The 24,833-nt window shown below is 39.6% G+C and overlaps 1 protein-coding gene across 1 annotated transcript; it reads right to left on the bottom strand.

Moving 5' to 3' along the window:
• Window positions 1–931: 931 nt before the first annotated feature.
• On the bottom strand, window positions 932–24,630 carry LOC132835428 (G-protein coupled receptor family C group 6 member A-like). Its single transcript, XM_060854827.1, has 6 exons — window positions 24,434–24,630; window positions 20,799–21,102; window positions 12,430–13,218; window positions 9,741–9,932; window positions 5,481–5,601; window positions 932–2,037 (listed from the first exon to the last, which is right to left on the bottom strand). The coding sequence occupies exons 1-6, from the start codon at window positions 24,628–24,630 to the stop codon at window positions 932–934; spliced, it is 2,709 nt and encodes a 902-aa protein (XP_060710810.1).
• Window positions 24,631–24,833: the final 203 nt, after the last annotated feature.

Genomic DNA, 24,833 nt, shown 5'->3' with positions numbered 1-24,833 from the left:
CATGCATAGATACAAAGTTATAAAGGAACACTGTCCTAGACAAAAGAATGTTGAAAGAAATAGATAACTTGATGTCCTTAGTCTATCAATGAGATCGAGGATATTAAGCTGAAACCGTGGTTGGTTAATTGATGTCTTTTATTCACAGCAGTAATGAATATTTCATTCATCCTTTGAGTATCCCCTGTTCTACTGTTCGTTTTTAACCAGCTCTGTTACTGAGCACACTTTCTTCCATAGAGTCTGAGACAGCACTTTCTCCAGCTGGTCCTCGTCAGAATGCAAGATCTTCCTCTTCAGCTCTCAATAACAATTTATCCGGCAAACTGAAGTTCAGTTTCTTCTCTAGGTTTGCTAATTCTAGATGAGGTCTCATGTAAAATTTCAAAATCAGATGCAAATCAGTACAGGAGACAAACGTTTCTTTATGTCAGAATGGGCTGACCCAGTCCAGCACCTTTTAATAACATAGTGATTTCGGTTCAAACTGTATTTAACCGTGCAAAAGCTCCCTCCTACTAACTGGCCATGTAGTGATTCCACCGGACTCAATCATGTTCCAAGTTCAAATTAGGGGTAACATACGACAAAGTCACTTAATTCCTTTGGAAAAATCTATGTCTTTCAAATTCTGCACAATATGAGCGTGCAAATGGTCAATGGGTTTAATAGAGCTTTTTTTGTTTGTTGAATTAGACTGTAACAGATTTATTTTAGCCCAGTTCAAATAACTGGATTCACGCTGCATTGGAAATATCACATTAATTTCATTCACATGGACTTATTTGATGATTTTGTATAGTGATAAGTAGCAATTCCTTGAAAGTTTCCATGTGAAAAGTTCGTTCAGCATTGATATTAATATCAAAGTGACTGAAGTAAAGAATAAAACCAGTTTTCTTCTTTATTTCACTCTTAAAACATGAAAGATTCACACGCTTTTATGTCTTTTTCTCAGGCAGGTTGCTTCAAGTGTTTGATTCTGGCAATTTTTGTTCTGGTTTGTGTCATTAAATTGCTGATTAATTTGACATTCAAATTCAGGATCTGCCATCACTTGAATCAAGGAGACAGGCTGACCTGAGTGTCTTTTTATGTTGGTAATTGGACACACAAACTGTCCTTTCTGTTTGAAATGCTCCCTCGCATGTGTCAAATAATTTGACTCAACATTACTTTCTTTCTTGAAGTAAACTACATAACAGGTTGGAATGAAATGGCAACATAAAATGCTATAGATTGATGCTAAAATCGCAATTGCTTCAATTACTGGGTAATATTTGTTGTTAGCTCCCACATTAACATATGTAGCACCAAATGAAATCCACACAATTAAATAAACAAGCATGCTGAACGTGATAAACTTTGCCTCATTAAACATTTCTGGTGCCTTTCTTCCCTTAAAAGCAAGAATAAAACAGACAAATGCAAGAAAAGCAATGTATCCTAACATTGCGACAAATGCGACGTAGGAACCTTCGTCACATAACAACAAAATCATTTGGGGAAGATTCCTATTTTGTACAGGCTTTGGAGCTTTCAAAGATAACCACATTGAGCAAATGACCACTTGAATTCCTGTGGTGACAATTATAACAGGCACTGGTTTATAAAGATACTTCAATTTTTTATGAGTATTTGGATTAAAAGTAAAAGCGAGGATGATTCGAAAAGATTTCACCAAAATGCAGGAAACACAAAGTGTAAAGCTGATACCAAAAAGTGGTTGTCGCATTTTACAGGTATAATCAAATGGCTCTCCGAGGAAGAAAACAACACTGACTAAACCGAGCACTAGTGAAAACAGCATGATGTAACACATCCAACCTCCTGCAGCTTTCACAGCTGGGGTACGCCGATATTTTGTGAATAATATAAGTATTACACATATTATGAGTACGGCTAAAATGATAAATATTATTAACACCACAGAAAGAGCTTGCTTCCACTGTAGAAACTCGACAGATTTATGCTGGCATTTTGTACTTCCTGCCTTAGACCAGTAGTCTTCTGAGCACTCAATGCAATCATTGGAATCTATTGGGGAAAAGAGTGTTACACAATAGCATAAAGGAGCAAAGTGAAATTTTGAAACTAATTATTTTGACACAATGGGTGTACTTTTATGAATTTGTGTTCGCAGTGTGAAACCTCACAGGAAGTGCATCTTCAGAATTTAAACATATGCAAAAATATCTAAAATACACCTCTGACAGGTGAAGCTTTTGCACAGGAAGCAAAAATGAAAGTTACAAACTTATTTTATGATATCGCTAAACATATGAAGAATCTAAATATTCACGCAGGTGAAGAGTATCTTATCACACTCCTGACTTGTCCATTGTCACTGGCAGACAGGCTTTGGGGCATTCATTTGTTGCTGCATGATCTCTCGCCTCTGAATCGTTCTTGCAGCCATTGCATTTAGGTGACTAGCACAGCACGAGTTTCTGGTCAATGATCAGCCCAGAATGTTGATGGTTTGGTATTCAGTGATAGTAACACCATTGAATGCCAAGGGATAATAATTAGATTACCTCTTGTTGCAAACGGTCATTGTTTTGCACTTTTTTAGCACTAATCTTATTTTCCACGTTTGAACTCAAACATGGATATTGTTAAGATCCTGCTGTATTTGAAGAAGGATTACTTCCATATCTAAAGAGTCATAGATCATAGTGTCATATAGTAAACGAGAAGCCTTTCACCCCAATGAGTCTGTTCTGACCTACACTAAACCTACTTTCCAGCACTTGGCCCAGAGCCTTGAATGTTATGACATTTTGAGTGCTCATCCACATACATTTTTAAAGGTTGCAAGGTTTCCTGCATCTTCTACCTTCCCAGGAATTGCAAATGATGCAATCCCTACTTCTGACCTTATGATAGAGGGAACGTCATTGATAAAGCAGCTGAAGATAATTGAGCCTAGGACACTACCCCGAGGAATTCCTGCAGAGATGTCCTGGAGATGAGATGACTGACCTCCACCAACCAGAACCATTTGGCTATATGCTTTATACAACTCCAGGCAGCAGTGAGTTTTCCACCTGATTCCCATTGATTCCAACTTTACACAAGCTTCTTGATGCCACACACAGTGAAGTGTTATCTTGATATCAAGAGGAGTTACTTTCACCTCACCTCATGTCTGGAATTCAAGCCTTTTGTCCAAGCTCAAACTAAGGCTATAATGAGGTCAGGAGCTGAGTGGCCCTGGCAGAACCCAACCTGGGTATCTCTGAGGAAGTTATTTCTGAGCAGGTGCTGCTTAATAGCACTGTTGATGACACCCTACATCACTTTATAATCATTGAGATTAGACTGATGGGGTATTAATTTGCCGTGTTCGATTTGTTCTGCCTTTTTCTGTATAGAATATATTTGTGCAATCTTCGACATTGTCGGGTAGATGTCAGTGCTGTAACTGTACTGGGACATTTTAGGGATACAGCAAGTGTTGAAGCACCTGAATTCAGTACTGTAACTGGAATATTGTCAGGGGGCATAGCGTTTGCAGTATTCAGTGCCTCTAACCGTTTCTTGATGTTGTGTGGAGTGAATTAGATTGGTAAACAGCTAGCATCTATGATGCTGGGACCTCAGAGAGAGGCCAACTCAACACATCCACTCAGCATTTCTGGCTGAAGATTGCTGCAAATGTTTCTGATGTACAGGAGTCCTCCATTACTGAGGATGGGATATTCATAGAACCTCCTCATTCAACAAATTATTTTTCATTTATGATGGGATATGGCAGACCTATCGAGCTTCGAGCTGTTGGTTGTGGAATAACTTAGATCTGCCTGTCACTTGCTATGTTTCTGTTGTATGCAAGTATTCTGATTGTATAGCTTCACAAGGTTGACCTCATTGTCAGGCATGCCTGGTGATATTGGCATGCCTGCCTGAACTCTCCAGTGACCTACAGTTGACTTCCTGCCTTGATGTTAAGTGGTGGATATGCCAGGTCATGAGGTTTTAGATTGTGTTGGAGTACAATTTGGCTGCTGCTGATGGCCCACAGCATCTCATGGATGTGCAGTTTTGAGATGGTGATGGTGCCACACAGCTCTTTATAGATATATTTAATCAACCAGTTCAGATGCATTATTACATACTTCTGGAGCAGGTGGGACTTGAACCAGGTCCACAGGCCTGGAGGTAGGATCACTACCACTACACTAGAAGTGCCACAATTTATTACGTATTCTTAGTGAAAGCCCAGACAGCCATTAGATTGCCGATACAGCTTGATTGCTATTAATTTCCAAGTGTTTGTTCACTGTTGTTAAGTGCTTCATTGTATCAGACAATGATATTTTGAAAGACCTGCATTTCTGAAACGTCTATGCTTCTGTGGTAGAAAGGAGCTTTTTTAAAAAATATCGTGAGAAGTTATTGATACATTTTTTTAAAAGCTTTTTTATTACGCAACCAGCTGCCACTAAATGGTTTGCTTGCTTTTTTGTATAGTGTTTAATAGACAATAAAGTGGCATTAGATCATGATGCACCATTGGGACAGGGCATCAGGAGGGAAAGCATATGTTGACATGGTGGAGGGAAATCTGAGGAGGTCCTTTTGAATTTACGATCTGTGGTTTGAGAACTTTGTGACAGGTAAAACCTCTAACATCCTTTGAAAACTTGGCCCAACACTTTGAAACGTGTGGAAAAACAGCTATGACTCCACAATGCCTTAAAAGACACACCCAAAAATTGGAAACTCCTGGAATAGAGTGGGATATCCCAGAACTGAGCCAAGAGTTTTAGAGGGCTCATGAGTTATCCTGACTCAGTGACAGGCTATAGCTTTCAGCTGGCTGCTATGTCTATAACTTTCAGACTTCTTTGAAGAAAGGTCTCACTTACTGCTTGCAAACCTCACCCTATTATTTTCCAGAAGCAATAAAAAAAATGAATTCAATGCATTTTGGAGTTCCCTAACAAACTTTTTAAAGTTTGAACAATCATCTGATGAAGGAGCGGTGCTCTGAAAGCTAGTGCTTCCAATTAAACCTGTTGGACTATAACCTGGTGTTGTGTAATTTTTAACTTTGTGCACTCCAGTCCAATACTGGCATCTCCAAATCATTCTTTAAGTGGAGTGCACATCCCAATTCTACATCCAGATGCTAATTTTCCTGCTTAAGCCATTGGCTCACTGACCAAGTGAGGGGAGGGGATTCAAGTTCATGTCCTGTAAAAGTAATGAGTGTCAATAATGACTTTAAACATGAACTTTTCCTTTGGGGTTCACATTACAATCTTCCTATTTCAGTTTTGCTCTTATCCAAATATCTATCTTACAATTATGTGTTCACTGTGATTGGACTGCAGCATTGCAATGGATACCAGGTACAAAGTATTCAAAATAACTTTAAAAATTTGAAGTATAATCTTACTGTTGTACATATTGCTATATATGCAATGAGTTTCACTGAAGTTTCTCCATACCATCTCTCACTTGATACCTACTATTTTTTTCAGAGTAAAATCCTGCTGGGCATGGATCACATTCAAAACAACAGAACCTTTTCGTTGACACAGTCTTCTTATGTCCAGGTCTACAGGTTTGTGGACAATTAGAGATTTGAACCTATGATGAACATAATATAAGAACAGATGAGTGACTGAAGATCTTGTTGACAGCGTGTTCACTTAAGTTGTTAACTCAAACCCACACGACCACCAGCCTGAAAGTAAACAAAAGGCAAAAATAATGGGAAACAAAATAAGAAAGGGCTTTGGCTCAAGTTTAATGGGATGTGCAGTTATGCAGTGAATAAGCAAGTCTTAGTCTCAACTATAATATTGGCAAATAAATCATAGTCTGGAAAATAAAATGTAAAGATTTTGCAGTCATGAGACACTGTGTGAAACAAGTTTAACTAAGTGTGTAGCAAGAGGCAGACCAAACAATATCAAGTCAACCATTCAAGGCAAGTGAGTCAACTTTTGATCTTGAGCAAAGGTGCCTGGGATTTTGTACTGGTAATAACAATTGCACTTTCAGTATTTGTCTTATTAATCCTCTGAAACTGAAAGTATTGTCTGGAGTCGGGTGCTGGCAGGTTGGACTAGATTGGGTTTGGATATCTGGTCGGCATGGACGGATTGGACTGAAGGGTCTGTTTCCATGCTGTCCATCTCTATGAATCTGTGACTATGAGTCTCCACAGGACAGTTAAATATATAGACTGGGATTTTCCAATCGCCAATATCTGTTTCTGCAGCATTGAATGGAAATGTGCATCAGAATGCTGTGGAATTATTGACATAGGAGACTCCCCAGGAATTTCCTGTGAAATTTAGCATTGCCATGTCAATTCCCTCACACCATTTTCCCTCTGAAAGCATCAATTTAAATCAGAGAATTCAAAGGTTCCTGCTGGAGTTAAATTATTGGATATGCAGAAAAATCCAGGCTAACTCCTGAGTGAATATTAAACTGCATCCCAATGTGGCAAACCTACAACTCTGATTCCTCAGATCCCTTACATCCTGATCCGACAGCACCGCTTGTTCCAGGACTCAAGAATCCCCTTCTCCCAACACCACACCTCGCACTCCACCCAGAATCTGACAGACCCCATCACTCAAGTTGACAGCTCCTTGCCCCCAAGAACCTGGCATCACCTCCAATGTCCATGGAAACCTCACACACACTCTTTTTCCAACACCCAACGTCTTCCCACTCACAGACCCAACACTGACAAAAGCCACCACCATCATTGTCAGATATCCGGCTACTTGGAAAACAACCCATTGGTAACCTTGGAAGCACCCTCCTCCCCCTCAGGACCCATAACTCCTCCAAATTCCCCACCAGATCCAATATTCCTTGTCTGCACCAACCTGTCCTAAGCAGTCCATCACTTATTTAAGTAGTCCACTTGGCACTCTGACGTCTCATTTACCAGGAGCTGTCAAAGCCGTTGTGTGTAGATCACAGAATGTGGAAACTACTACTTTGATCAGGAGGATTGACCATTAAATGTTAGAATTACTTACTAAGATGGGGAGTGAAGAAGTTGAATCTGAAACTAGCGCCCTGAATCTAAATCAAGGAAACTGCGAGGATATATGGTGCAAGGTGGCAATGGTGGGTTGGTGAACCTTACTAAAAGTGTTGGCAGGAATATGTAAGGAATAGTTACAACAATTATGCATTCTTATCCAGCACAAAAATAAAACAGAAAAAGCGGTTCATTCATAACTTACAAAAGAAATTCGGGATGGTATTGGATCCAAAGAGGAGACAAATAAAAATTTCCAGCGAAAGCTGCAAGACTGAGGACTGGGAGCAATTTAGATTTTAATAAGACAGGACAAAACAAAAATTGATCAAGAGGGGCTAAATAGAGTATGAGAGAATACCAAAAGGTATAGAAAAACTCATTTTTAAAGCTTCTATAAATTCATGATGATAAAAAAAATTAGTGAAGACAAATGTAGGTCCGTTACAGTCAGAAATGGTGGAAGTTATGAAGTGGATCCAATGGCAGAAGAATGGAATACATATTTTGATGCTGCTTTCACAAAAGAGGACAGAAATAACCGCTACAGAAATGTTTGAGAACCATGTGTGCACTGTGAAGGAGGACGTGCTTTAGGAATGAAATTAATGGGATTAAAGGCTGACAAATCCTTAGGGTCTGATTCTCTGCGTCTCAGAGTACAAAAGGAAGTGACCCTGAAAATATTGGATGAATCGATGGTTATCTTCTGGATATTGGAGGGTGGCAAATGTAATCCCAGTATTTAAAAGAAAGGAGGGAGATAAAATAGTAGAATTACAGACCAGTTAACACCAAACATCAGTCGTGGGAAAATGCTGAAATCATATAAAAACATAATACTAGAACACTTGGAAAACAATAATGGGATTAGAAAAAGTCAGTGTAGGTTTATGAAAAAAATTGTTATGTAATCTGTTGGCGTTTATTAAGGATGTATCTGATAAAATAGGAAAGGATGAATGAGTGGATGTGATCAATTTGGATTTTAAGAAGGCTTTTGATAAGAGGCAAGTGAGCAAAATTAAATCACATGGGATTGGGGGTAATATATTGGCATGGATTGAGAACTGTTTGGAAACAGAGTGATAATAAATTTGTCTTGCTCAGGCTGATAGTGGTGCATCACAGGAATCAATGCTTGGAGCCTAGCTGTTCAGGATGAGGAAACCAAATGTAATATGTCCAAGTTTGCTGATGACACAAGCTTTGATGGGTTTGAGAATTGTGAAGGGTTTGCAAAGAGACTTTTGATAAGTTAGACAAATTCAGTGACTGGCATATACATGGCAAAATAAATACATCATTATTAAATGTGAAGTTATACATTTTGGTGTGAAAAACAGAGTAGACAAGCTGCAGGCTGGAAGTCTGGCAGCATCAGGAGATGGAGAAGTTGACGTTTTGGATATAACTTTTCTTCATGAGTAGATGTGGGAGTAGGGGGAGTTGCAGATAAAGAGATAGGAGGAGGGCTTTGAGTGAGTAAGAGGGGCAGAATGGTGAGGTTGAGATCATAAAACACAGGAGATGGGTACAACCTGGTTGGTTGACGAGAGGAATGAATCCTGTTAGTAGCTGGAACAAAGAGTTGGTAGGTGGAATGGAAGGGAAGAGGCAGGTGTAGAAAAGGAATTGGGGGCTGGGTGGAAAGATTATTTGAAATTGAAGAACTCAATGTTGAGTCTTCCGGGCTATAGACTGCCCAGGTGGAAGATGAGGTGTTGTTCCTCCAATTTGCAGTCTGATTCACTGTGGCAATGGGGGAGACTGAGGATGAACATTTCAGACTGTGTGGAGAAAACAGTTTTCACTCAGAGGGTGGTCAACCTGTGGACTTTGCTACGACAGAAGGTTGTCGAGGCTAGGACACTAATCAATCTTTATGAGATTGGCTAAGCAAGATTTCTCTTTCATACACTTAATTTGACTAATCGCAGGCATATTCAAGAAAGAGATTGATACAATTTTAGATGTTAAAGACATCGGGGGTATAGCGCCACAGTAGGAATAGGACAGTGAGATAGAAGATCAGCCATGATCATATTAAATGGTGGAATCGTCTCGAAGAACCAAACAGCCTACTTCTACTCCTACTTTGTTTATTTGAAATGGAGGCCTGGTTTGATTCCAACTGACCAAGTATAAGCATCCTGTCTGAAATGCTGACTTTTTTCTTCATATTAAAAGATAGAATGGATTGAAATTCTGACTATGTTTGCCACTTTTCAGGTAAACTGGCAATACATTCATAAGTTGTCATTATATCTGATATTCCATACATAGTGCGTTGTTGAAGCCCCCAGTGACTGCAATCAGGTAGAAATCACTGCACTGGTAAGAATTTACCTTTGTTTCCAATTAATCTGGATGCAACTCTTTTGAAAAAATTGTAGCTGGTTGATTTGGGAAGTAACTAGGTTTGACACAGTAGTCTAAGTTTACAATTAATACTCAAAACCTTCACTGGTTCTGAAAAATTAATTTTATGTTTGCGTAAATTTCTGCATAATTTTACTTTTTTAAAAAAGTTTGTTTATGATATATCAGCTTGTACCTTAATCTCATGTGCATTTAGAAATAAATAATTTATTGCACTTGCTGTAAAATCTAACCTGTAAAGTCTACACAAATTTATATTAGATTTTGTTTTTGTAAAAGGTAGAGATAAAAAGGTAGAGACCACCATATCCATTCTAAATTGTTTGGAAAAGCTCACCTCTGCTAAGTCCCTGGAGAAATTAATACTTTGCTTCCTCACATTGTAGGTACCAACATTGACAAACTGTATTGAACCGTTTTCCATCTTCCATTTAATTATGTTATATCCATTTGAGAAATCTCCTGAACTGTCAAATTCAAATTGTCCGTCGTCTGTCTTAAATTTAACTTTCTTCAATTCATTTAGCAACTGAAAATAGAACATTCTTCAATTATTAGAAGTTCGTATATTGAAAATACAAAAAAGGAATACTGATGTACACCTTAGCATTCTACAAATAAAGTAACAGTCTCAGGAAAGAATGAGGCTTGGGTAGAGAGAGATATATAGTCTTTACAACACTGGTATTGTGACTGAAGGAATTGGGACTGTTGCAGATTAAGGTGAGAATTTATAATTGACAAGGATTTGATTTCGTTGAAACAAAAACAGAAATTGCAGAGAAACTCAGCAGGTTTGGCAGCATTTGCAGAGAGAAAGCAGAATTAGCATTTCAGGTCCAATGAGCCTGCTTCAAAACATTCTGAAGAAGGGTCATTAGTATCAAAGCATAAATTCTGCTTTCTGTCCGCAGATGCTGCCAGACTTGCTGAGTTTCTCCAGCAATTTCTCTTTCAGTTTCAGATTCCATCATCATGAGTCCTTTGTTCTCTTTAATTTGGTGCAGTTTTATTTTCCTTTCTTGTTTTACCATTTCAGGTACAAAACAACAAACTTCAGAGGATTGTCCTGCCATTACTTGCAAAGGAAAAGCACAATTATGTTTTGCGTTCAAGTATACATCTTGGCTAACTCTGGAAATGAGTAGGCTCCCTGCGAAACATTTGAAGGAATCCATCTGTTCCATAGGTGAGGAGATTAGACCATTAGACAATAAGTTATATGAGAAGTAAACCATTCAACCTACCGAATCTGCTGTCATTCAATTAGATCATTGCTGAACTGATAATTCTTAACTCTCACGTTTACCCCACGACCCTTGAATCACATCACTGATTAAAATTCTGTTTCTCTCAGTCTTGAGTATACTCAGTGACACCTTTGCAGTAAAGACTTCCACAGATTCGCCACCCTCTAAGAAAAACACTTTCCCTCTCATTCTGTCTTTTATGGGAAACTTCTTATGCTGGAATCATGTCCTCCACTCCTACACTGTCTCACAAGGGAAAACAACCTTTCTGTGTCTACTCTATCAAGCACCCTGGGAAATTTTTACATTTTAATCATGTTTTCTTCCATTCTCCTAAACATCCAAAGAACACACACCCAAACTACACATCTGTCTTCCGAAGGAAATCTTTCCATACTCAGGATCAACCGAATGCACTTTCTCTGGACTTCTTCCAATGGCAGTGTATCTTTTCTTAGATAAGTAGCCCAGTTTGCTAGCCATTGGCTGATCAAGTTTCAGCAAGACATTGCAATGTTTATCCCTTTGAAATAAGAGCCAACATTCTATTTGCTTTCCCTAATACCTGCCCAAATTGGATGCTAGTGTTGGTGTTTCATGCACTCAGATGCTCAAATCCTGCTGTGCTGTGTTTTTTTTTACAGTCTTTCCTCATTCAAATAATACTTATACATAGTAATAGATCAGTAATTAGAAGCTTAGTGAATAGATAAGTGCAAATAAATTTTACTTTGTTGTAGCGTAAGTATATTTTCTAATCTGCTAAAGAACATCTCTCACATTGCATCCCCAATACGATGCTGACATTGGTGTTCACATAGCTCAGTGATATCTGCTCCTGGGCTAAGTTGGATCTTTCAGGGAAGGTGAGATACACTGAGTAAGAAAACAGACAAGGTTAGGGATGAAAAGCCAAGAAAAGGAAGAATTATTACTTTTATCAGCTGACGATAAAAGCAATAGTGAGCTTTCTGTGGATGCAAATCAATGACAACGAAAAATAGTCAGTCGAAAAATAAGTGATTGATTTTCTCTCGTCTGTTTCTTGCAGAGTGATGAAAGGTAATATTACCTCCAAAGAATGAAGTTCTGTTAAAAGTTTCGAAAGTGCAAAGAGACACTAATTGTAGTTTCTGAAAGATAAATTTGACAGGGAGAGTGTACAGAATAGAACAACGACAGATGTTTGAAGTGTTTATATGGTGCATGGACATGTAGTAGATTACCGGGGTAAAACAGATTGATTCATTGATTTATTGTAGTCGCATGTACCTGAGTTCAGTAAAAAGCATTGTTTTATGAGTAGTACAGGCAGATCATAGTAAACAAGGACATACAGATCATAGGGTGCTTAGACAACGCAAGGCATACAAGGTTACAGCTGCACAGCTGGTGTACAAAACAAGATCAACATCAGTGAGATCGACATCATTTGAAATTGGAGAGTAACAGCAGAGAAGAAACTGTTATTGAACCTGTTGGTACATGCATTCAAGCTTCTTCACCAGTGATGGATCAATATAAAAGTGAGGACAGAGCCTTTTTGGAATGGAAAAAGGCTGTAACATTCTGGAATAGTTGAAGGTAGTGATGGGGCTGAATACCAGTTAAGAAAGAGTTGGAGTAATCTGCTTGTAGAATGATGACGGCTTGTGAATCAGTAGGAGGCTTGCAGTTAAAGTTGTGATTATAGTATGCATAAAGTATGCCTATATATTATATTGTATACATAAAGTATGCCTATATATTATAGAAAGAATCTTGATATATATTTACCTGCCATGGTGGGAAATTAAAATTTTGGTTGCAGTTTCCTTGAGTACAATTAAACATTTTCTGAAGAGCATAAGCTATCGCCTTGACAGCTGAGTATACACCATAGATACTGGGTTCTTTAACCATTTCAACAATTTCGTAATACTTCTGAGATTTATTTCCTTGTGAGTTTGAATTTTTCCCAATTGGTTTCTTTGCATCCCTTCTATTTATAAAGTTTATGTACTCTTTAATAATCTGGTTAGCATCAGATGGGTAAAACTTTAACTTCTTTAAGTAATTTTTAAAATTTGGTATTGTTCCACCTTTGAAAGTAAAGCCCAAAATAATTCCATTCTTTTCAATGTCATTAATACTGGCAACCACCCTAGAAGTGGACCAGACATTACTAGCAATCCAAATTTTACTTATATTCCGTTGAATCAATGTGGTGAACAGTTTGATGATTTCTGATGATCTTACAAATGTGATTATAACTTGTACAGTTGACTTCATAATCATTTCAGCTGTCTCATTAATTTTAGCATTTTGGTATTCATCCTTAAAAATTGGAATAAATATTTGAAATTTAACACAAATATTGAGCCTTGCTGCATGTGAGGTAAAACTCTTCAATCCAGCCCGTCCATATGCATCGTCAGAAGCAATGGCCGCCACCCGTTTCCAGTTGAGGTGTTCCATAAGTTGAGCTATGCCATTAGCTTGATGATCGACATTTGGAACGGTCCGTAAAAATGATGCAAACTTTGTCTTGTCACTGAGTGTTTCTGCTGTTGACCCATAACTAATCTGTCAAGAGTTCAAAGAACAAAACAACATTTCAAAACAGAATCATTTTGTATTGTCAGAATAATACATTTAAATGTCGACATATACCATTTCAAGCAAATATTTTTAATTGAATATTAAAAGGGTGAGATAAAACTTGTGCTTCTTTTTACAATTATTACTTGCATAACTCATGTTATGGATTGGCCATAACCTCAAACTGTCCTCATTCTTTAAGGTTCTAGGAATGCTCTTTCAAATTGTAGAGCAAGAGATGATTTTTCATACCTAAAAATTCATTCTGTAAAACTGCTATAATAATGACTATAGTTGGTAGACTCAGCTTGGAAAACATTTTATTGTATTGTAAAGAAACAGTTCTTTCTAGAGGACCATGAACAAAATTCTCTGCAAAATGTATGCCAGAGTAGAAATCAGTGGACATTCATTGTTGTTGTGTGCATTCTCCAATTATTCAGACCAGTTGAAACTTTATATCACTATTAATATAATAAGCCATTTCTTATTGGTGAATATGAGCAGTCAAAATTCGTATATCAATATATGGGTGAGTTCCAATCTTCAGCACCACCCTCATGACCTGTCCTACCTGTCCATCTTCCTTCCCACCTATCCTCTCCACCCTCCATTCTGACCTATCACCATTACCCCCACCTCCATCCACCTATTGCACTCTCAGCTACCTTTGCCCCACCCTCTTGGCTCACAAGCCTTATTCCTGATGAAGGGCTCTTGCCCAAAACATCGATTCTCCTGCTCCTCGGATGCTGCCTGACTTGCTGTTATTGAGCTGACTCACAGGCAATCCAGTGAGTTATCTCGTTGGTCAGGAGCAGCTTGTTCATCATCACTGAACATGCTTATCCCCCTCAACACAGAAAACAATTAGGAAACTCCCATTCTAACTGCTTTATGGATTCCTACTTTTGCTTCTGGAAGTCTCTTGAAACAGCATCTTGTACACCTACAATTGTATTCTGATGCTGCAATCCTTGAGGATGAAGTCCTTGTCTGATTTTACAGCTTCCTCCCTCAGTGACACTGAAATTATATTGCTGTGTCTCTGCTATTATCCTAAAATTTATGTACTTCAGCTACATTGATGATCATATTTAAGCTTTTCTTTATTTGAACCCTGAGTTGTGCCATCATTATCTGAAAACTAAGAGGAGCTTTCATTTGGGTTACATTTGAATGACTACTCCTTCATCAGGTGAGGTCAGGATTTGGTATCATGTGACTTCCGATTTTGTCCATCCCAGTTTAACACCGGCACCCCCACATAATCACATTTGAATTAATATTGCAGCATAGACTTTGTAAGTTTTTATGTTTGAATTTAATTTTTTAAAATTTTTTTTCATCAACTCTTGGTGAATACAGTTTCAAAATTGTGGCATACATGACAATTTCAGATCCAACTTTCAAACATTAGTAAAGCAATCAAGAAACATATATTCATCGACCACGTCCTGCTGCAAATTTATTGTGTCAGAACCATTTGGCCAAAGGCTGCAGTACATCTAGAGCCTCAACATCAACAAAGAAGCTGAACTTGCTTAGTGATTTGTACTACATTGAAACCCATAACAAACTGAAGTCAAGGAAATCTGGAGGATGGCTCCAGCAGTTTATGTCACAGAGTCATAGAAATGTACAGCATGGAAACAGACCCTTTGGTCAAATTCATCTATATGAATCAGATACCCTAAATTAATCTAGTCCCACTTGGCAGTACTTGGCCCATATCCCTCTAACCCCTTCCTATTCATGTACCCATCCAGATGTCTTTTAAATGCTGCAATTGTGCTACTTTCTCTGGCAGCTCATTCCATGCACACAACTCTCTACATGAAAAAGCTGAACCTTTTGTCCCTGTCACCCTAAACATATGCCCTCTAGTTCTGGACTCCCCCATTAAAATATCCCTGGAGATTATCACCTCTTAGCCTCCGCCACTCCAGGGAATACAGCCCCTGCCTATTCAGTCTCTCCTTATAGCTCAAACCTTCCAACCCTGGCAATGTCATTGTAAATCTTTTCTGAACCCACAACATCCTTCCTAAAGAAGGGAGACCAGAATTGAACACAATATTCCAAAAGTGGCCTAACCAATGTCCTGTACAGCCACAACATAACCTCCCAACTCTTATACTGAATTCACTGACTAAAAATGGCAGGCATACCAAATGCCTTCTTCACTATCCTAACTAGCTGGGATTCCACTTTCAAGGAACAATGCACCTGCACTCCAATGTCTCTTTGTTCAGCAACACTCCACAGGACCTTACTATTAAGCATATAAGTCCTACAGTCCTGCCCTAATTCATCTTTCCAAAACGTAGCACCTCACATTTATCTAAATTAAACTCCATCTGCCACTTCTTGGCCCACCTGATCAAGGTATTGCTGTACTCTGAGGTAACCTCCTTTGCTGTCCACTATACCTCCAACTTTGGCGTCATCTGCAAACTTATTAACTATACCCCCTATGTTCACATCCAAATCATTTATATAAATAATGAAAAATAGTGGACCCAGCACTGATCTATGTGGCACACCACTGATCACAGGCTTCCAGTCTGAAAAGAAACCCATCACCACATACTCTGTCTTCTACCTTTGAGCCAGTTCTGTATCCGAGTGGCTAGTTCTCCCTGTATTCCATGTGATCTAGCCTTGCTAACCAGTCTACTATGAAGAACCTTGTCAAACACCTTACTGAAGTCTATATAGATCAAATCTACTGATCTGCCTTCATCAATCCTCTTTATTAATCAATCGAGTTAGTGAGGCATGATTTCCCGAGCACTAAGCCATTTTGACTATCGTTAATAAGTCCTTGCCTTTCCAATGACCTATAAATCCTGTCCCTCAGGATTCCCTCCAACAACTTGCCCACCACTGATGTCAGGCTCACTGGGCTGCATTTCCCTGGTATGTCCTTACCACCCTTCTTGAACAGTGGCACCACATTAGCCAACCGCCAGTCTAACGGCACTTCACCTGTGACTATCAATGATGCAACTATCTCAGCAAGGGGCCCAGCAATCACTTCCCTAGCATCCCACAGAGTTCTAGGGTACAACTGATCAGGTCCTGGGGATTTATTCACCAAAAAGCATTTTAAAACATCCAGCACCTCCTCTTTTGTAATATGGATATTTTTCAAGATGTCACCATCTATTTTCCCCCATTCTGCATCTTCCATGTTCTTCTCCACAGTAAATACTGATGCAAAATACACATTTAGTATTTGCCCCACCTCCAGCGGTTCCACACATGGGCTGCCTTGTTGACCTTTGATGGGGCCTAATCTCTCCCTAGTTACCCTTAATGTATTTGTTATTAATAATCTTTAATGTATTAAAGGAGAATCTTTTAGATTTGCCAAAGCTATCTCATGTCCTGTTTTTGCCCTCCTGATTTCTCTGTTAAGTATATTCTTACTGCTGTTATACTCTTCTTAGGATTCACTCGATCTCTGCTGTCTATACCTGCATATGCTTCCTTCTTTTTCTTGACCATAACCTCAATTTCTCTTGTCATCCAGCATTCCCTACACCTATCAGCCTTACATTGCACTCTAGCAGGAACATACTGTCTCTGCACTCATTATCTCATTTTTGAAGGCTTCCCATTTTCAAGCCATCCCTTTATCTACAAACATCTGACCCCAATCGTCTTTTGAAACTTCTTGCCTAATACCGTCAAAATTTGCCTTCCTCCAATTTAGAAACCGCCTATCTTCTTTCATCACTATTTTAAAACTAATAGAATTATGGTCACTGGCCCCAAAGTGCTCCCCCACTGACACCTCAGTCACTTGCCCTGTCTTATTTCCCAAGAATAGGTTCAAGTTTTGTACCTTCTCTAGTGGTACATTCAAATACTGCATCAGAAAACCTTCTTGAATACACATAACAAGTTCCTCTCCATCTAAGCCCTTAACACTATGGCAGTCCCAGTCCATGTTTGGAAATTTAAAATCCTCTACCATTACCACCCTATTATTCTTCAAGATAATTGAAATCTCCTAATAAATTTGTTTCTCAATTTCCCACTGACTACTAGGGGGTCAATAGAACAATCCCAATAAGGTGATCATCCCTTTCTTATTTCTCAGTTCCACCCAAATAACTTCCCTGAACATATTCCCAGGAATACCTTCCCTTAGTACAGCCGGTATGTTATCCCTTATCAAAAATGCCACTCTTCCTCCTCTCTTGACTCCCTTTCTGTCATTCCTATCGCATTTGTATCCTGGAACATTAAGCTGCCATTCCTTTCCATCCCTGAGCCATCATCTTTAAATACTTTCATCAACTCTGACTAAACCCACCCCGCCCCTCTCCACCTTCCGCAAGGACCATTCCCTTCACCAATCCTTGATTAGCCACCGACCACCACCCCCATGATCAGCCAAGTTTCTGGTACCAAGAATGGTAATTGCTAATTGCTATAATGTCCCAGTCCCATGTTCCTCACAATGCCCTGAGTTAATCTGCCTTCCCTATTTGCCTTCTTGCATTGAAATAAATGTTGTTTAATGTATCAACCCTACCTCATTCTTTGCTTTCTTTCTGCCTGCCCAAACTGTTGGATTTGCTCACTACCTCCCTCAGTCCCATCAACCTCCCACACCCCTCCCTTCCCACCTCCCCCCCCTCACCACCACCACCACCTTGCTCATTTAAATCCTCCTGAGCAGCTCTAGCAAATCTCCCTGCCAGTATATTACTCGTCTGCTAATTCAGGTGCAATCCATCCTTCTTATACAGGTCACTTCTACCCCAGAAGAGATTCCAATGCTCCAAAAATATGAACCCTTCTCACCTGCACCAGCTCCTCAGCCATGCATTCATCTGCTCTATCCTCCTATTTCTACCCTCACTAGCTCATAGCACTGGGAGTAATCCGGATATTATCACCCATGCGGACATCCTTTTTAAATTCCTGCATAACTTCTTATATTCTCCTTTCAGAATGTCATCCTTTTCCTTCCTATGTCATTAGATCCAATGTGTCCTGCTGTTCCCACTCCCCTTTGAGAATATTCTGCACTCTTTCTGAGATATCCTTGATCCTGGCACCAGGGAGGCAACACACCATTTTGATTTCTCGCTGTCGGCCACAAAAATATCTGTCTGTGCCACTAGTGTCCCCTATCACAATCGATCACTTGGAACCTGGCGTACCCCTTGTTAGCCATTCTTGGTACCAGAAACTTGGCTGATCATGGGGATGTTGGTCGGTGGGACTAATCAGGGATTGGCGAAGGGAATGGTTTTTGTGAAAGGTGGAGAGGGGTGGGGAGGGGAAGATGTTTTTGGTGGTGGAGTTTAATCAGAGGTGGTGAAAGTATTTAAGGATGATGCGTTGGCACCTAGTACCTATGTTTTAAAATTTTAAATTTTAATCTCAGTAAAACACACAATCAAAAAGAAGCCACTCTACTTACTATTGTAGATTTACAAAAAAAAGCAGTAAAGTTACACTTTAAAACTATGTCCTTATCTGCTCAATACTGTTCCTCCAAGCTCTGATTATTGTTGTATATTAATTTTTCTCAGATGCACTCTAATGTCCAGAAATACTTGAACTCAATCAGCAAAGGCAGTAGCTATGCAGATTCACGGCTGTGTCAGACAGCAGTGTAGGTTTTTTCCTCTCTGTCTCTCACTTACCATGTGGTCTTTGCCTTTGCCTCCCTTCCTCCTTTTAAAGTGCTGTTGTTTTGATCTTTTCCTCCCCAAATTTCCAAAACAATGCAACAGCTTATAAAACAGAAATTACTGCTCCTGATTACTGAGGAAATCAGCTCCAACACCTAACAGACCTCAAAAAACAAGCAGGTCTTACAACCACAATTTACTTTTTTTCCATTCTCCATCTTGAATTGCCATCATGGATAAAATGAGACTGACTGTAGACTTTACAGTCAATCAACTCAGTTACTGGGCATCACAGTGGGATTTTCTCACAGCAACATTCTTTAACTGTGTTAAACAATTTCATCAATGAGGACTATACAGTTCAGTTCCAATCATAATTCCTTAGATAATGAAGAAATGACTGCCTGCATGCTACAGGACCTGGATAATATCCAATTGTGGTCCAGTAAGTACCAGATGATATTTGCACCACACAAGTATCAGGTAATGATTAGCTCCCCCAAAAATAGAACATAATCATCTTCCCTCGACATTTAATGCATTACCAACAACAAATCATCACCACTAACATCCTGATAAGACACTGAACTAAGCTGGTTAGATAAATGCTATGGATGCTGGAACAGGTCAGAGGTTAAATATTTTGTGGCAAGTGAGTTACTTCAAAATTCCCCAAAGGATTTAATAAACCAGAATTATAATGAAATACTCTCCATTTCAACAACACTCTTTATTTAATTAATTCTTAGGATATGGGCATCATTAGCTAAGCCAACATTCAGTGTCCATCCCTAGTTGCCCATAGGGTAGTTGAGAGTCAACCACATTGCTGTGGTCTGGAGTCACAGGTGGGCCAGACCAGGTAAGGATGGCAGTTTCTTTTCCTGAAGGACATTAGTGAACTAGATGGATTTTTTTCTGACAATTGGCAATTGTTTCATGGTCAACAGTTCATGGTTAGCACTGCTGCCTCACAGCGCCAGAGACCCGGGTTCAATTCCCGCCTCAGGTGACTGACTGTGTGGAGTTTGCATGTTCTCCCCGTGTCTGCGTGGGTTTCCTCTGGGTGTTCCGGTTTCCTCCCATAGTCCAAAGATGTGCACGTCAGGTGAATTGGCCATGCTAAATTGCCCGTAGTGTTAGATAAGGGGCAAATGTAGGGGTATGGGTGGGTTGCGCTTCGGTGGGTCGCGCTTCGGTGGGTCGGTGTGGACTTGTTGGGCCGAAGGGCCTGTTTCCACACTGTAAGTAATCTAATCTAATCATTTGATTTATATTCCAGATTTTTATTCAATACAAATTCCATCATCTGCAATGGTGAAATTTCATCCCAGATTCCCAAAACATTACCTGGGTCTCCTGATTAATTGTCTCATGATAATACCACTAGGCCATCACCTTGCCCGAGTGAGCTTAATGCCATTCAAAACAAAGAAATCCTTTTGAATGACATTCTAATTATTGAAGCAAAAACTCACCCATTTCAGCATCAAGATATTGTAGCTGCAGCATCGATTAACTATAGAATACATTGCAGCAGCTCGTCTAGATTTTCTTATGCAATCATCTTCCAAACCTAAAAACCCAATGCACTAGCTAAAAGGATGAAACTAACAAGCGCAGGCAAAAACCATCAACTCCAAGGTTCATTCCAACTAACCGTCTCAATTACTTAAATAATCCTTTAATGTGTCATGGTCATGTTTCCGGACTTCCAAACCCACCATTTGAACTTCATGATCTGCAGTGCTTCGAGAAGAACATCCACCATCACCTTATCAAGACCAACTAGAGAACTGCTGGACATAAATACTGGTCTAGCCACCAATGGCCACAACCAAAAACACTGAAAACAGTTGAACCAAAGAACAATGATACATTTTAGAGAATAAAAAAAATACATACCTGTGGAATAAGGTAAAGATTCAACAACCTTGCAACTACAATTGATATTTCTGAGTAATAGCCTCCAACAACTGCTTTTACATTTGGATTGTAGTTGGCGTAATTACAATGAACTTCAATCCTACTGTCCGAGGAGTTAAATTTGGAAAGAAATCTTTGGGTCGCTTGTATTGCAGTGATAACCTCGGAGCAACTGTCATAAATTTCATATCCCAGTTTTATACCAGGTAAAAAAGTTGAATTGTTTATCTGTTCGATGGTATATATCATAGCTTGGACATGGAGAAACATGGAAGGATCAAATCTAAAGGGAAATAAAACACAACAGATTTTTCATAATTATAAAGAAACAAAGAGTACCATATCACAGTGTTTGTGGTGTGTTTGCAAAGATGGAAAGTTGGTCACTTTACTTTTGATGGAAATAAATTAAGTTCTACATCTCACACATCCTTTCACCACTGCACACTTAACCCAGCCAACAGCATCCTCACCCCAGCCAACTTGGATGCCCTCCTAACTGTCATACTGACCCAGCTGGTAGGCTGACCTCCTCAACCTGAATACCTGAACCACACCAGCACGCAGTGACCCACCCAATCCGCCTAGCCCTCCCCCGACCGTGGGATTCTATGGACAACATGTCCCCATTCCCTGTGTCACCCGAGCATTCCCCACCTTCTGATACCCTTCTCACTTACGTTTCACCTGCATTATTTCATTTATTAACTGACCATCCCCCCCTCCACTCTTTCACACCTGGCAGCCTATTTCTCACAAACCTGCCACCATAATCCCTCAACCTCTTGCCTGAAACCATATCCCAGCATACTACCCCTTCACCCACCTGATTCCCCACCTCCTTACCTACCTGTCGCCTTACCTATCTTCCAGCTGCCGCCCAACTACCTCACCCACCTTCTATTTTACTATCTCACCCAGCTGCCACACATCCCACTCATCCACCTGGCATCCTGCTTCGTCAACACCCACCAACCACTCTGATCCCTCTCCAACTTGCTGCAAAAAGAGCTTTCTGACTTTTAAACATGTTTCTTATTGGAATACAGCAGCTAATGCCATAAAAAGGGGCTGCATCTTGGCTTTCATCTTAAATCCTGCTCTGAGTGCATTTCTAGTCAGTGCCCTATGATTGTCACATCACGGACAGGCCAAATGTGGAAAACTACCGTGAAAGTTACTGACAGGTAAGTGGACAATCTATAATAGGATTACCTTTGGTCAGATGTGTTGTGATGGCAGTTGCAAGATCAGGCATCATATTTCGAGCTGTTCTTAAGATTGCTGGGCATTAGGAGTTTTTTTTTAACACACCATAATAATAACATAGGACATTGGAACAAGGTAGACGCCTTGATCCTTTCAAACTGGTCCATCATGCAATCACATCTTCATAAATCCCTACATTTCCACCTGACCTCCATTAACCTCGACTCCTATATGTGAGAATTAGGAGTAGGCCCTCTGGACCTTCAAGCCTGCTCTGCCATTCAATAAGATCACAGCTGATGTTTTTGTGGCCTCAGCTCTACATACCCGCCATCTCACCATAACTCTTAATTCTATTACTGTTCAAAGAATTATCTATTTTAGCTTTAAAAACATTTAATGAGGATGTGTCAACTATTTCACTGGGGCGGGAATTCCACAGATTCACAACCCTGTGGACAAACAAGCTTCTTCTCAATTCAGTTCTAAATCTGCTTTCTCTAATCTTATCCTAGTTCCACCCACCAGTGGAAACATCCTCTCTACTTCTATCCTATCTAGTCCCTTCATAATTTTATATTTCTGTAAGATTCCCCCCTCATTCTTCTAAATTCCAAAGAATATAATCCCAGTCTACTCAGTCTCTCCCCATAAGCCAACCACTCAAATCCAGAATCAATTTACTGAACCTCCTCTGCATTCCCTCTAGTGCCAAACATCCTTTGTCAATTAAGGAGATCAAAGTTGCACGTAGTACTCCAGGTGTGGACTTACCAGCATCCTATAGAGCTGCAAGTTAACCTCTCTGCTTTTACACTCAATCCCTTTAGCAATGAAGGACAAAATTCCATGACCTTCTTAATTACCTGTTGCACCTGCAGATCAACCTTCTGTGATTCATTTACAAAGACACCCAGGTCCCACTGCACAGCAATGTGCTGCAATTTCAAATCATTCAGGTAATAGTCCTTTTTACAGTTATTCTGACCGAAATGGATGACTTCACATTTATTAACATTGTACTGCAGGACTTTTGCTGACTAACTTAAACTATGCAAACTTTCACAATCCTCTGATCACTTTTCTCAACCATTCATTTTAGTGTCATCCGCAAACTTTGACACACTACATGTGGTCCCCAACTCCAAATCATCTAGATAAATTGTGAAAAACTGATCCTGAGGCACAGCACTGGTTGCTGATTGCCAAGCAGAAAAGCACTCATTTATTTCCACTCTTTGCTTCGTCTTAGTTAACCAATCCTTGATCCATGCTAATACATCGCCTGTAACGCCATACATCTTTATCTTATGTAGCAGCCTTTTATGCAGCACTTTGTCGAATGCCTTTTGGAAATTAGATATATCAATCTGTTCACATAATCCTGCAATACATTCAGAGACCAAACCTCCTCTGCTTTCTGGGTTAGTGAGTTCCAAATATTAAAGACATTCTGAGATAAGAAATTCCTCCTGCTTTCCATTTTAAATGGGAGACCCTTTATTTTGAAACTGTGGTCCCTAGTTCTAAATTTCCCTACCTGACATTAAGACGTTAAGCCTTTTAGATATATTAACAAAATAGTTCTCAACCAATGCACTGCCAGAAGTGCTGTATTTTAGTTTAAATTTTAAACTGAAATTTCTATCTGTCTTTCCAGATAGATTTAGAAAATCTCACAAGACTACTCAAAAAATGTGCCGGGGAGCTGTCCAGGTATTTTGACCAATTTTATCCCTTACCCGATGATAACTAGAGCTGACCAGGTATTAGACTGAGGTTTGTGAAACTTGAAGTAAGCAAATTATCTGCTCCATTTCTGAAAATACAAATTTAGCCCATGCACTCAGAGGGAGTCTGATTTTATTTTTCATTGTATTATTGACATCCTCACATATCACAGTCCCTCCTGCACTTCACTCACATTCTGATAGCATTGTTATTTTGTACAATATTTACAGACTGTAAATAGAATTTTTTTTAGTTCATTTAAGCTTTTGATTGGCTGGATTAGGTTAAGGTAAGTGTTAGCCAGAGTATTCCCTTGACTGTGAAGCTCTGAGTTGTTGAGGCCTTGATAAGAACATGACACATGATATGCATGGTTCCTTTTATCTTCCTTTGTTCCCTTCATGCCTTTAAACTTCTCGCCCATCTTCACTTAACACAAACCTGGTCTTAAAAGAAGACTAGAATTAAATCAAAGCGAAACAAGTTAATAAAGGTGTCGAAAAGCACAGCCGGTCACAGGCAGCATCCGAGGAGCAGGAGAGCTAACGTTTTGAGTATAAGCTGTTCTGCTCCTCAGATGCTGCCTGACTGGCTGTGCTTCTCCAGCACCACACTCTGATCTCCAGCATCTGCAATCCTCACTTTCTCCTCATTAATAAAGCTGTAAAACATACCCTGAGCAGTGCAATGGTCCTGGCTGTGTCCGATCTGTAAGGTTTTCTACCAGTCTGTGGACTGGAAAGAGTCCCCCAATGATGATGTCCCCTGGAGCTCTGGCTGCTACAGTATCATCAGGGATATTGCAAGATCCCACTGGATAGAGAAGAGAGGCCCAGAAAGATACGGTGAACACTATCGGTGTCAGAAACATGGTCACTACTTTTTCAACACATCAAGCTGTATGTGAACTGAGATACAATAACTGAGAGGTGACTAGTACCTGTGGTAAACTGAACTTTACTGTGCCTCATTTGCTTTTATTCTCATTCAGCAGGGAGGAGCTACACATGTATTAAGTTGCTCCTCTCTATTTTAAAAACAATTTTAATTTCCTTCTTTAATGCCTCTTTTAAA

The sequence above is a fragment of the Hemiscyllium ocellatum genome, chromosome 3 (assembly GCF_020745735.1).
Source record: "Hemiscyllium ocellatum isolate sHemOce1 chromosome 3, sHemOce1.pat.X.cur, whole genome shotgun sequence".
Taxonomy (NCBI): domain Eukaryota; kingdom Metazoa; phylum Chordata; class Chondrichthyes; order Orectolobiformes; family Hemiscylliidae; genus Hemiscyllium; species Hemiscyllium ocellatum.
Note: the sequence above shows the minus strand (reverse complement) of the source record. Positions and strands in the feature narration are given on the sequence as shown.

What these genes read in the sequence shown, in the direction of transcription:
- LOC132835428 (XM_060854827.1), bottom strand. Translation starts at nt 24,630, where the DNA reads ATGTTTCTGACACCGATAGTGTTCACCGTATCTTTCTGGGCCTCTCTT. An exon ending in ATCTTTACCTTATTCCACAG is followed by an intron (nt 13,219 to 20,798) that starts GTATGTATTTTT and finishes AACTCTTGACAG; the next exon opens with ATTAGTTATGGGTCAACAGC. An exon ending in TCTCCAGGGACTTAGCAGAG is followed by an intron (nt 5,602 to 9,740) that starts GTGAGCTTTTCC and finishes TGTTCATCATAG; the next exon opens with GTTCAAATCTCTAATTGTCC.